This window comes from Myiozetetes cayanensis, unplaced genomic scaffold, assembly GCF_022539395.1.
Source record: "Myiozetetes cayanensis isolate MyiCay16 unplaced genomic scaffold, myiCay2020 scf10, whole genome shotgun sequence".
NCBI lineage: Eukaryota > Metazoa > Chordata > Aves > Passeriformes > Tyrannidae > Myiozetetes > Myiozetetes cayanensis.
The window spans coordinates 14,951,026-14,965,053 of record NW_026086605.1 but is presented as its reverse complement, the minus strand read 5'-3'; the positions used below and the strand labels follow the sequence as shown (position 1 = coordinate 14,965,053).

General features: G+C 38.1%; 1 protein-coding gene across 1 annotated transcript in view; it reads right to left on the bottom strand.

The window, feature by feature from the left end:
- LOC126653308 (adhesion G protein-coupled receptor A1-like) overlaps positions 1-13,248 on the bottom strand; it is a 270,064-nt gene extending 256,816 nt beyond the window's left edge. Inside the window, exon 1 of the mRNA XM_050340872.1 lies at positions 13,028-13,248. Coding sequence (XP_050196829.1) covers positions 13,028-13,248 — 221 coding nt within the window. The remainder of the gene's footprint in view (positions 1-13,027) is intronic.
- Between the last annotated feature and the right edge of the window lie 780 nt (positions 13,249-14,028).

The following is a 14,028-nucleotide window of genomic DNA, read 5'->3' as shown; positions in this document are numbered from 1 at the left end:
CAAAGGTTTTCCTACTAAAGGCTCAAGAAGAGGACTCTCCCACTGCTCAGTTCCTAGAAGGCAGCTCCCATAATAAAACCCCCCAAAACTAAAACACCCTTTCCCCCAAAAAAAAAACAACGTTGAAAAGAAACAGTATGGCAGTCAGCAGTAGGGCTCAAAAATCAGGAAAATGGTGCAGAACAAAGTAACAAATAAAAGGTGAAAGCATAGCAGCCTGCCTTAAGCCCAGAGATAGGGATGAATCACGGGTTTTATGGCCACATATTCAGAGAGGATCAGCCTTATGCTGATCCCGCAGAATATAATGGGGAGAGACTATATCAAGGAGGAAGCATTACAGAGAGCCTTCCAGTTTTGCTAAAAAGTGCAATCCAGTTAAAAATAACGTTATCAATGTTTTTACCTTTGTTTCCCCCTAATCAAAAAATTAAGGCTCAAAATGAGAATTCTTCCATTTCTAGTTTTACTCATTTCCTTCCTGTCTCAGATGAAGAGTGGTGATCCATATCCAGTAAATATCAAAATCTACTCAGCTTCTATCAGCATGTTATAACTACAGAATACACTGAAAGACAAAGTGAAGCTTAACTTCAACAAAGTGGTATCAATAAGCAGAACCATGCTGCAGTCTTCCTGAACAACCACACTGCCAGCCTCAAAAATCAAAACTATTGCTAACAGCTGAAAAAAAAAAATTAAAAAGGACCAGTGATCAGCACTCTGTATCTTTTAAAGCCATTTACCTCCTCCAAAACCTTTTTTCACTGGAATGCTGTTATTGCAATTTAACACATTTTTCTCTTGGTCAGACCCTCTCCCTCTCTACTATCCTCAGTGCCAAGAACAAAATGAAGCACAAAATATTGGCCACAACACACAAGGAAAATTGAAGATGCTCTTATTGTTCAGGAATAGAGAGGAATGCAGGAAAATCTATCAGTCTGCAACAAGAAAACTAGGCCAACCAATGAGAAAGCTGACTTCAAATTTTTATTCATTTTTCATTAATCCAAAATGTTAAAAGCAGGAGTAGAGCTTCTTTTATTTTTCCTAGAAGACCAAAGCATTTTCCCATGGATTAAGTTAAATGTAATGATTTTTGTTTTTAAAAAAAAGCTTTATCACTGTTCTCTTTTTATGAAGTTAAACACAATGTTGAAAACAGAGAAGAGCATACTATTAGTAGTATAAATGAATTTTACTTCTTGAAATTTCATCACTCCCTTCCCTTTCAGCTCACTGACAGTGACTAATAAGAGAAAAGCAGAGAGATGAGTTACCTACTGAAGACAGAACCTAGTCCATTCTCCCAAGTTCGATAACCATGTCAGCTCTGATTGAATGGATCTCAGAAATAAACAAAATGGGGATGGTTCCTTGCCAGCACACAGCTGAGCTGTGGTACTTCTTGTCATGGGATTCTCCAAATGCAGGGAACTGGCATGGGATCTGGAGAGGGGTTGGATCAGGCTGTGGAAAAGCATACCATTTTGGTCAACTGAATGCAGAGGAACTACAACTGAGTTGCGATGGAAACTAGAAGATCCTTGTGGGAAATACCACACTGTTACTCTACCCCAGGCACCTGCTTTAATAACTTTTAATCTGGAGACATGATACTGGGATACATCATGGCTGTTTGGCCTGGTCCAGGACAGCCACGTGTATTTCTACTGACGGTCCTAACTGCAGAAAATGAGAACTTGTGTAAACATAAATATTTATGAAGTCCATTTATCATATCTTTACTTATTCCAAAATAATATTAGTATCTGAAAATTCATACAAAGCAGCAAAGTAGCAAGTAAAAACAGACCGGAAACCCAGCTGTCCCAGTTCTTCAGAATAAAGCTTCTTCCAAAGCTTTAATAGCTATTGCAATTTTAAAAGGGAAACACCAGCCAACCAAAAAGGCTTATAGGCTAACTAATCACATGGAGTGAGTGGCTCAACATATAATTCAATACCACCATTTTGACAGAAACTTTCACAGAAAAAAAAAAAACAAACCAACTTGACTTCAGTGCTGTTTAATAAATGATTACTTGAGGGATTTTATTTGTTTAAAACAATCACTCTGCTTCAGCTAAAGAAGTACTCTGGAAAGCTAGCATTAAAAAATTATTTGCTCTAATCTTTTCCAAACTCAGGCTTGGCATCTAATCCCTCTTCATTACCAAATAGCTTGGTAACCAAGTATTCCATTTGTAAAGTAGTCATAATAACAATACCAAATAGTTGACCTGATTTCTTCAAGGGTATCTATAGAAAACAAAAACTCCACAGCATTTTAGTACAGGGAGATTCAGCCAACTAACTCCTTGAGTCTTATTAACAATACATGGAAAAATATGGAGAATATTTTCATTGGAAGTAATTTTGTCCAATTAGCAATACTGCTGTATTACTTATTAAAAAAAAAAAAGTATTTCATCCTAGTCAGCAAGTTATTGTTTAAGTGTGTAAAATTGTTATGAAGATCATTTTATGGACCAATTTGTTAATGAACTAGTTATTAAATATAGGCACAAAATAATGAGAATATTTTCAAAAGTAACAGTTTATTAGAAACAGGTTTATAATGATAATCAATAAGCATGAAGTACTTTACAGCAGTAACTTCATTTGGTCTAAATGCAGAAGATTATAATTTATTACATTTCTTTAATTCTTATGGTTATTTTTTACTTCATCAGCTTATACTGCTGACTCTTTACATCGTTATTCATAATGTAATTGTGCAGAAAGTGGAAAAAATTATGAATAGTACAACAATAAATTACCATTAATATGTTTTTTCTCCACATTTTAAGTCTCAGAAATGTCCTTATTCATCCTTTTATTATAGTAAATATTAGTATTAATAAAGTAAATAGAAGGAAAGACGAAAGTGTTAGAAAATTTACTTTCTCTTTTTCTGAAAATCTCATTAGTTTAAACAGAAGAAGAAAGAAAGACATCAGAACTAAAATACCTGCTACAGCTCCATGAGGACTAGTAAGTATATGCTAGTAACTCTTAATTTAACATGAACAGCAGATGGCATTCATTTAATACATGTTAAATCATACAAATGGATAAATACCAAACATCTATGATTGGTATCAAGCCACTTTCATATGTCAAATGTTGTCCTCTTCTACTCTTCCTCAGGTCTACCTGGGGTCCACAAAAAACAAGTTCTCAAATCCCTATCAGCACTGGTGCTAAAGAAAGGAAAGGAAAGCATGATTCACATTAAAAAAAAATAACCCCTCAACCTTAAAGATGGCTTACTGCTCACACTGGATGAACTTTATATTCTTACAAGTCTCCCAGCATTCAAGGAAAAAAGTATGGAATATCCTTCCACAAGGCTCTTACAGGATATAACCAAGGGAAAGAGGAGATTAACTTTGTTTAGCTATTGTTGACGAAACATGAGGGAAAAACTTCCTGTAAAGAAATAAACTACAGGTATTATTCTCACATGCAATAGCAGTTTAACAGTTACCTGAATACCTGGTGGTGTAACTTCCACAGCTTGACTCCATTTTCTGAGCACCATGTAATTCAAAATCCTTTAAAAATCACGGTAGCACACTTTGAAGAGTTACCGAAGCATAATGCGACCAAATTTTGCTATTCTCCCTCTACAGATAATTACCTTGCTGTAGGTGAGATGATGTATGACTCCATTAGGGACTAGAGTAAAACAAAAGTCTAATGATGAAAATATTGGTACAATACAATTCACAAATACATGCCCAATACAAAAGCCTAATAATGATGACATTCATTAAAGAGGGAATAACACACCGTTTTCTTCCAATGGAAAGTAGGTTCCCATTTATGCATTTTGACTGTGTTTCCTTTCCTGCATTGCATATGTAGAATAGATGGAAAATTGTGTCTTTTACAAAATTAGTAGAGATTTGTCAACTGCTACAGCCATAGCTGAGAATACTTCACTAATCTGAACTAATTTAAAATAGAGCTGTATGATAAACTTACAATGTAAATAATACTAGCTAATGTCACAGGAGAAATGTATACAGTCCCTTAAGCTTGGATATGCTTACATATTGAAAACTTTTCTGGCTCAAGAACTGCATGGAAAATAATAGCACACATCAAGATTTCCTCTTTATCACTATAATTATTTGTGTTATACACCTTACATAGTTTTGGAAGGTCAGTTGCCATGTTGTTTGAATGTTGCCACAAAGGTGAAGAGAAAACTGGAAATTAAACTTTTCCTCTTTCCTTCTAAACAGTAGGGATGGAAAAAAACTCTGATCATTGTGACTGCTCCCTCTGATCATCAGCAACATATCTGGCGGGTCAATATAAAATTACTTCTTGACGCAACCACATTCAGACCTCTCTACTCCACTGGCTGCAGTTTTAATGATAAACTCTAAGGAGACAGAGCTAGAGATTCAAAAGATTTTTCTTGTTTCTAAGTTGTGTAATAGGATCAACTCCATCTGCCTGGCCCCAATTCCAGGCACCGCTGAACTCCAGGACTTAATTCAGATCTCTCTAAGGACCCATGCCCTCACTTATTTCAGTTCCACTCAGCAAGTTCAGACAAGAAGGATAAAATGAGTCAAGGATCAAAGGTGATGAGGGAAGATGTAATGGAGGGTTTTAGAAAATAGAAGGAACTGGAAAGTCATGCAAGACTAAAGAAGTGGTGGAGACTGTGAGCTGAAAGCTCACAGCAGCACACAGCAGTGAAAGTGCAGAGGCTGGGAGGGAAGTAGAGCATACCAGAGGACCAAAAGCAGAGCTGAGGAGCAGGGAGGCAGATTTTTTACTTTTTTAGAAATGCATAGCAGCGTGTAATACATGTAAGCAATGAACAAAAATAATATGCAGATGAGAAGAAAAAACAAGCAGAAGTATCAAAGTAACGATAATAAAAACAACAGTAATAATAATAAAAAAAGGAAAGTGCAGAACCAAAAGGTTCTGGGAATAACAGTAGATGGGTATAATAAAGCACAAAAATGTTCCATGGAAGACAAAGAACTAAGCATGTTTCTTAGTAGTGCAAAGTTTCCCTGATAGGACACACGTTAATGTATAAAACTTCAGTCACTCAGGAGTGCTGGTAAATTTGATTCCTCAAAATTAGTAGTAACTTTGGGGTTTTTTCTCCCTCTCTCTTAAATCCTTGTAGGCTTCCTGTTTTGCCAGACTGTTAGCACATTCAATTAGAGGAACCTTTCCTAACATTTCAGTATACTTTCTGAGAAAATTATACAAAACCTAGTCTGTTCATAAAGTTGCTCACAAGCAGATTATGATCTTCCACCCCTCTGCTCTCAAAGAAGTTGACACCATGCACACTAATATTAATTTGTAATGCAAATAAAATGTTGCCACGGAACTACTAATACACTGTAATATTGTGTTCAATTCTTCCATTATGTTTTTCTTCAAATCTTCCAGGTTTGATTTGGTACTTACCAGTTTTAACGCTATTTTCCATTCTATGATGCAATTTGTTCTTTTTTCAAGTCACAGTACATGTATAAACTATTAACATCCCAATTAATACTTTTGTCTATAAAACACGTGCTCTCTGGGACTGGCTATCCCATAACATAAAGAGAAAGGTTTTACGAAAAGACACCATCCAAATTGATACTAGAATGAAGAAATCACAGTAATTTTTAATAAACAAGGAGAATCATAAATGTTCATAACTTGGAGGCCTTACCAGGTTATTTGAAAATCACAATGATACCTTAATAACAGAAAATCCATTGAACTTCACTGTGTGTTATATGAAGCCTACAGAATATATGCTGAAAATACAGGCCTTTACACTTTTCATGAGTTTCGATGAACAGCCATTTCAGAAAACAGCCACTCACCAAAGGAAAGCTTAAAATTAAAGTACAAAAGAACTTGCTTACTTATGCATAGCTATCAGCAAATCCAGATTCTATATGACCTAGGAATAACTCTAAGGTTTTTGCAAAGATTTATAGGTCTATGAGCAGAATATCCATAAACTGCTGTGTGCTTGTGTTATTGGCAGAACAAACTGCTGTTCAGATAAGATGATATCCAACTAAGTACGGAAAAGAAACTGTCAACAACTGTGCAAGACTATAATAGAAACTGCAAAAGCAGAGCTTTCATTACTAGCCATACCTTCAGAATACTTCCAAATCAGTCCCAGGCATGAAAACACAGTTGGAACTGATTTTAAGAGAAGTCTGAAGAATGGCATGTTCCCACAAAAATAAGAACAAATAAGAACAAAATAAAAACTGTGTTCCCTGTACTACATAATTGCCAAAGTAGATGAGAAAAAGGAGTTAATATTATAAATACACAGAGTTTTTAGCCAAATTATATTTGAGAAGTCTCGAATTAGACAGCAAACTTGAGATTGATCAAAGTTAATCACAGTTGATTGGGAAAGCACTCAACCTTTTCATGTTTTATATGCTTTTATTATTGGGATGGTTTGGCTAGTCTATCAGAAACACGCAAAGGGAGGAAGTATAGAATCAATAGGCAATTTTTCCTCATAAATCCAAGTCAAATGGCATAAATAGAAATTTCTGAAAACATACATCAATATTACTGAGTAGTGAAAACCAAGCTGGCACCAAGCTCTGACTCTCAGATGTGCAGTGTAAGTTGCAGATATAGGAATGTATGTTTCCTATTGGCTGTCAGGGCAGAAGCTCTGCTTTGGTAAACATACTCTGCTAACTTAACTTTCAGACTTATACTCTTTAACTTTCAGACTTATACCAGCTCTGTATTATAGAGTTCCAGAGTCACAGGGGTTAATATGACACTATTGTTGCAAAGCATCAAACATTTAAATAATGGTTTTGACTTTAAACCTCCAAAGATGCAGAAAAAGAAGAATGTATATAAAATATTAAATCTTTGGAGCTTCATTTTAATAATATTCTTCAGACCTTTTCCTTCTAGACCTTTCCTCTTCACCTCTCTCCCCACCACTCAACCACTCCCTACTCTTCACCTCACCTAATATCTTATTATGCTGTCAGGATATTTAGAAAGGGACAAGGAAAGAAAAATGTGCTTTGAGAAAATGTTCCAGAATGCCTTCAAAAAGAAAAAAAAAAAAGGGCCACATTTTCAAAAATTTAAATAACTACATTTTAAGGACTGACAGTACTTTGGTCCCAAGGGGCATCGACACATGCAGCTTCATACAGAGCACCTCACTGCAAGAGTTGAAAATACATACGCTTCAGAAACAAATTTCTGTTGCGCATATCCTTTGACAGGTAAAATTAAATGGATTTTATGAATATTAGGCCAATCTACCAAAAAAAAAAAAAAAAAGGAAAAAGGAGAGCCAACAACATATACTAAATCTCTTCCTGTTTAAGGCAAACAAGGTCAGTAGCTCGTCAACTGACAAATTATACCATTTCATAAAACCCCAGCTTCATTTAGGACTTCTCAATAGGTATCAGATTATATGGACTTAAACGATAAATCTCCCTTCCAACATGCATTATTCTCCTCCTGGCTATCCTCACCAGTTTATTTTTACCTCTGGACAGAAACAAAGTGTAAGATCACACTGCTGCAAATTTTCTAGTATATGGACTTGATTTCTACATTAAATTACTAAATTAATGAACCATTCAATACTGTGAAATAACTTTATCTGTTTTCAGATATTCTCATCCCATTCTCTTACACAAACTACTTTTCCCCCAAAAAATTACACTGAGGACATAAAGCATAAGGAGGACATATGGCACTGTTGTAAGTTACTGCATTTGCAATTTAATAATAAAGAGAGAAAGAAATGTCAGCATGACTCGTATAACCTTAAAAAGTTATGTGTATTCTAACTATTAAAGCAGCATTTATTCTATTTTGGACTCATTATTTGCTATGAGAGTTCTGTGTTCTTTAGCAGAATTTTTTCACGCTCCTCTTGGGTTACAATTTCCAGTCATGCCAATGCATCAGTTTCATCCAAAAGAGTAATTATTTGGAAGTTGTCATAATAGTAGTAGCTCCTGCTATTCACAAGCAGTGAAGAGAATTCAGGTGCAGGTAATTCCTTGTTAAAAATAATGAAGAAAAATAAAATATTTTCAGTTATGGTATATTATGGTCACTCTAGGTGAATACATAACATGAAATATCAAGGAAGATTAGACTAATATTTGAAGATTTTTCATCTGTAGCACCTTTCTCTTCATTTTGCTCTCCTTACAGGTTTTTGGGGTACTTTATGTGGATTCCCTTTATATTAGGAATTTCTTTCACAAACTGCTTTTAGTTGTTTGGTTTGGTTTTTTTTTGGAGTTTCAGAGAAAGCCTGTATAAATATGTATACACACATAAATAATGGAGCAGGAAACCTGTTTCTTATCCTTTGAGTGAACACAGTAAGCTAACCAAGGTGAAAATGTTTGTGAAAACCGTTATAACAAGAATCAGCCTGCCTTCTTTAATAACGCTGTTATTTACAAATTAGCAGTGCTATGTTAGGTCTCGTATCAATGAAGAAAAATATGGGAGTTTTAAGATGTGGAAATAAAGCTTCTGAATAATATTTTTTGTTCAGTCTTTCTTCAAGTCTTGCTTTGTTTGCTTTGGCTAGCTTAAACGCCAAGCTCTTTGGAACATAAAAAACATTTTTGTGATCTATTTTTACAACACGACGCTTATATCTAATAAACCATATTGATATACCCTAAACTGAATATCGGAGTGTAAAAGACTAGACATGAAACAAATATGGTAATATAATAACTTGGAATAAATTCCAGTAGACATGATATAAATGAATGTGACATAAAAGTAATTTTGGGACAGAGAAAAGCGGGGCGATGCTGGTTTCAGAAGACTACTTAATGTTTGTGAAGTGCTTTGAAGATGAATACCACTTCATACGTATTATGGCTATGGATTACCACTGGAGTCATGTAGCCTCACTCTGAAATTGAAAATCTGAGGAATTTGAGACAACCTCCAATTCAAAGTCAGAAGAAAGGCATAGATATAAAAAGTATTAAGAATCCTATATGATACTGAATTGCTGTAACCCATACAACAGCATAAGTTTTCCTCATTTCTAAGATGACAGTTAAAACAGATTTCCATAGGTGTACCTGTGGATAAAATTTGTAAAAATATCAACCTTCAGTATAAATGTTGCTCCTTATTTTGAATGGAGGGAGGAAAAAACAGTGTTGCTGCTCTCAGAAACTGATGGCATTTATAACTTCAAAATATATTCTGCCCAGTGATATGAAAACACGTATTGAACTGATAACGTCCAGACTAAAAGTACAAAGTTTTTAACACCACTTGACAGGAAAAAAGTAAGTATATAAAGTAACATACCAATATACTGTCCAGATCACACAGAATAACTTAGTAGAGAATCTAATCTGCTGATTCCTGAGATTTCAAACTGTAGAACTTTCACACTGAAAAAAGCAGCAACAAAATTTTGCCACATAACCCAAATTTCAGCAACTCAGCCAAAAGTTTAACAACTAAAATTTCTGTTAGCATAGAAGAGAAAGAAGATTGCAAATAATCTTATTCTCTACAGTTAAACTTTAACAACCCAACCACACTTTTGGGGGGAAAAAAAAAAAAGTAAAATATTGATTCAATAGAAGAATTCCTAAGTATTCAGCCATAAAATCTAAAAACTACATTATCCTGAAGTGATATTACTCCTCCTTGTTGGATCCACACTTCCACACCAACCGAGAGTGAAGTGGTGAGAGAGGATCCCATACATTAGTGATTCAACAACTGTATTCTTCATGAGGGAAATAAAAAAGTAATTGCCTTTTTCCACCCCTGTCCCAGTATACAAGGCACAGAAATACATGTTGCAAATCCATAAGGACTAGAATTCTTTTTAACAAGATACATGCAAATACTTTGTGAAGCAACAGCTAAGTTTTTTCTTTTGATTCACATCAAGCACATGACTCCTGTTCCCAAAGCAGTAAAAGACTAAATAAAGACAGCGAAACAGAGTCCAGAGCAAGGGGTGTGTGTGGGTTTTTTTGTTTCAGGTTTTAATATAAAATAAAGAGGAGGGAATAGCTGCTTTATCAGCTTATAATTTGCTTTTATTTCTAGTGTGATTGTTTGTCATTGGGAGCATTCAGACAGTACTGAATAGCTCTAGTGTTCATATGATTTCAAAGAAACTCTGCAGACTTCCCCACCTCATAAGCTGGAAAGAATTGGTCCAAACCTGTCAAGAAAAAGCATTTTTTCAGTGACTTCACACCAGTTTTTAGTTACTGCATGTGACTGTGTCAGAAGTATTTTTAGTAGCAACAGTTTCAGCATATATATACCATAAAGAGCCTAAATGGTCAGACCCAGCCAAGGTCCCAAACTCAGCCAAGGTCCATGGTCATTCAGGTGAAAAAAACATTAAACTAACAAATCATAACTTCTAGATTTGCTGGTAAGTAACATTTCTGAGCATGTAAATGAAATGTCACATATCCACAGCTTCATCTCTTAATGGCTTATGAGATAGAGCAGAAGTAATTCCTCTTTCATCTCTGCAGAACATATAAAGGAGTTTGGCTTCAATCTTGCTTTCCAAAAGAACCCAGGTCTAGGGAACCAGGATCCCTATATAAAAAATATATATACGAAAAGATTAAGTAATCTGCCTCAAACCCCCTAAATGTTTGTTACATTGTTTCATTACAGTGTTACTGCATCTGACCATATATTCTTTTACTCACCTCTATACTTTTAATTGTTAAAGCAATCCAAAAGGTTATGTTCCATACGTTATAGACCTCTTTCTCTCTATGGGCCCATAAAACTGAATGGAAGCAGGTAGTGCCTACTACAACATCCTCTTTTGCCCACATCTCCTATGCAGCTACAAATCTAAGAGTGCTAATATTTGAGCTCTTTATCATTATTTTCTGCAGCTGGCCAAATCTCCAGGTGTAAATTCATCAAAACTAGTTCCTCCTGGAAAACCTTTGACACATTTAATCAAATTTTCACCTGTATGTTGCAGCTGCTGAAAACTACTGTTCCTAACGTAGATTTTAACCTTTTTTACTTTTTACCTTCAATATTTAGCCTTAAATTTAGTTATTGAAAAGAAAAAAAAAAAAAAGAAAAAATAGAACAAAATGAGAAGAGAGACTGTAAGTGGAAATGTATAAGTTTAGGTGATACATAGTATCACCTAAATACATAGATACTTGTCCTTGTGAAATATTAAAAAAATATATATATTGTTTGTATGTTTTATATCAACTAAGGCCAGCTAATCAGCTCTCAAGTCAATGCCTATTTGTGATTAAGTTTCTAAAAAAACCTAACACAGAACCTTTCTAATGAGTTTTGAGCAAACATTGCCTGAAATGCATGTGTTTAGGGTTATAGTATAAAGTTTGCTACTGGTGCCTTAAATCATATGTATAAGTGAGCAAATCCTCCCACCTACCACTTCAAATACACCACCTCCCCCGTCCATCTTTTCTCACTTCTGTTTCCAATTCAACTTCTTTTCACTACAGTGAATACATACTTCTGTTGATCTTATGGTCGGCTGGATTCATCAACTGGCGCTTACCTCAGTAAAAGTTTCTTAAAACCTAAATAAGACTCTGTAAATCAATATTGAAGAGGAAGAACCTTTGCAGACATGCCAAGTGTGAGTTTCTACAGATCTTTAACCAATAGGAAAAAATAATTCCTGCCTGCCCAAGATTTTATAATTTTGATGAGTACAAGATCTAACTACATTCCAAGTTATATAAACTATAGAAGTAGCAGTGAATTTATCAGCTAGGTCAAAACTTACAGTGATAAGTAATTTAATAATTTTACTTTAAACGAGCCTATTAAAATTTAGCAGGAAGTCTAATTATTATATCTTGTACATAAGCCGAAGTTTCTCAAATGAATATTTAGCATACACCTAATCAGCATCAAGTCACTCAACAGTTATAGCTAAAACTGAACTGGAGCATATACAGCACATCTGTACATTTACAAGCACAGGCTCCCCAGATGTTATAAATTACTATCTTTACCAGTTGACTCCTAAAAGTGTTGACTTAAAGAAAACGCAGTGAACAGTGGAGATGTTCACAGCAGGAATTGTCAACAGAACTAAATTCAACAGTAAAAGGTCTGTTGATATGTGTATGATCTAAAGGGTAAATGTCACAGAGCTATTACTGCTTGGGTGCATTACAGGGACATTACTTTCAGCTGTACTTGAAACAGTTACAGAAAGTTCTACTACCTTACTTACAATATATACCATTTATTCAAGTTCAGCTATGTGCAACAGGCAACAAAACATCATAAGCTATTTCCTAGTTGGGAAAATAAAAAAAAGGGGGAGAACACTAAACCATGAGTCATTTGAAATCACCCAACAGCTCAGAATGATATTGGAGACTTGATAGCTTCAAATGGTTGTACAGAAACTCATGTTAAAAAAAGGAGACATGAAATTCCAAACTTTATTTAGAGGAGACAAGAAGGAAGGGAAAAGCGGCTAATGACACAGCACTCCAGAAGGTAGTTCAGCATTACCGATATCATTTATTTATTGCCGGGACAGTTTGAGCCCGTCCCGCTGCTGGCGGAAAGGTGCACCAGAGAGCTCCATCAGTTCTGCAACCACTGACATTTCCCAAACAACCGCACGCAGCAGCATGCAATCTACACCAAGGAAAGCCCAGCTTCCCCAGCTCGACCCGAAAGCCAGCAGGAGTTTCCAAACTGAGAAGAAAAAAAAAAAAAAAAAAAAAAGAAAAGAAGGGGGGGGGGGAGAAAGAAAAAAACAACCCCAAACTCTCTCATAGACTTTTTAAAAGCCGGGTCAGGGCTGGAATCTGTGATGTGCACGGAGCGGTTCTGCCCGCTCCGGTGCGGCGGGCACGGCCGCGCCGCGGAGTCTCCTCCAGCCCCGCGTCTCCCCCGCACCCCTCTCCGTCGGGGCACCCCCCGCCCCGCGCCAGGTGCGCGCTGCCCCGCGGGCCGTACTCACAGGGACACGGTGCGGTTGGGCAGCACGGCGGGCTGCAAAGTTTCCACCAAGTCGCCGCCGCTGCAGACCACTTTGATGCGGAGGGCCGGGCGGCCGGGTCCCTTGGAGCGCTCGGCGGCGCAGAGGCAGCGGTCCACGATGAGGTCGGGGCAGTTCCTGCTGCCCCCGCACAGCCCCAGCGCGGCGGCCAGCAGGCACAGGCGGGGGCACAGCCCGCGCATGCTGAGCCAGCGACCGACCCGCGGCTGCCGCGCCGCGCATGGCACGCGCCCCTCCGCGCCGCTCCGCGGGCGCCGCGGGCCCCTCCACGCCTCCTGCGCCCACCCCGCCCCGCCTCTCTCGCTGCGGCCGCTCCGCTCCGAGGGACCCCCCCCCCGCCTTCCTCCTCCTTTCTCCGAGGAGCCGCCGCTCCTTTCCTGCCGCAGCCCGTGCAGCGGCGGCGCTGGGCGGACCCCTCGGCGCGCAGCGGGGCCCCCCCTCCCGTCAGTGCTCACCGGGCGCGCCGCCCCCGGGGGTCCGGCAGCCGCAGCCCCCGGGAGAGCCCTGCCCGCCGCTACCTGCGCTGCCCGCCGTGCTGTCAGCCCGCCGCGGGGGTCCGGCAGCTGGGGGCAAAACCGGACAGATGCTCCAAGGACGCGCTGCAGCCTAAAGCGGCGCGGCCAGCCCGGGCACAGGGCAGAAAATCGGGAGCTGGGAAAATGTTAAGGGTCGGGAGTCTAGTTTTCAAAATAGCCACCTTAGCTACCGCGCTTCAGAAACCTGTATGCGAAGTGCTGTTTGCACCTATGGTGGTGGGAAAGAAGCTTCGGGGCATGGGCAAACGTCAGTGTAGACCAAGAGACAGGAACAGTCCAGCCACTGCCACCGGTGAGGGTCCATGCAGTTAGCTGACATTAGACACCTCAGACAGTACTGTGGTGACCTAAATCAAAGGTTTGGTCAGTAGTCAAAGACTGACTTCATCATCCAGGTCAGCGAGCACATTTCTACTTGTATTTGTC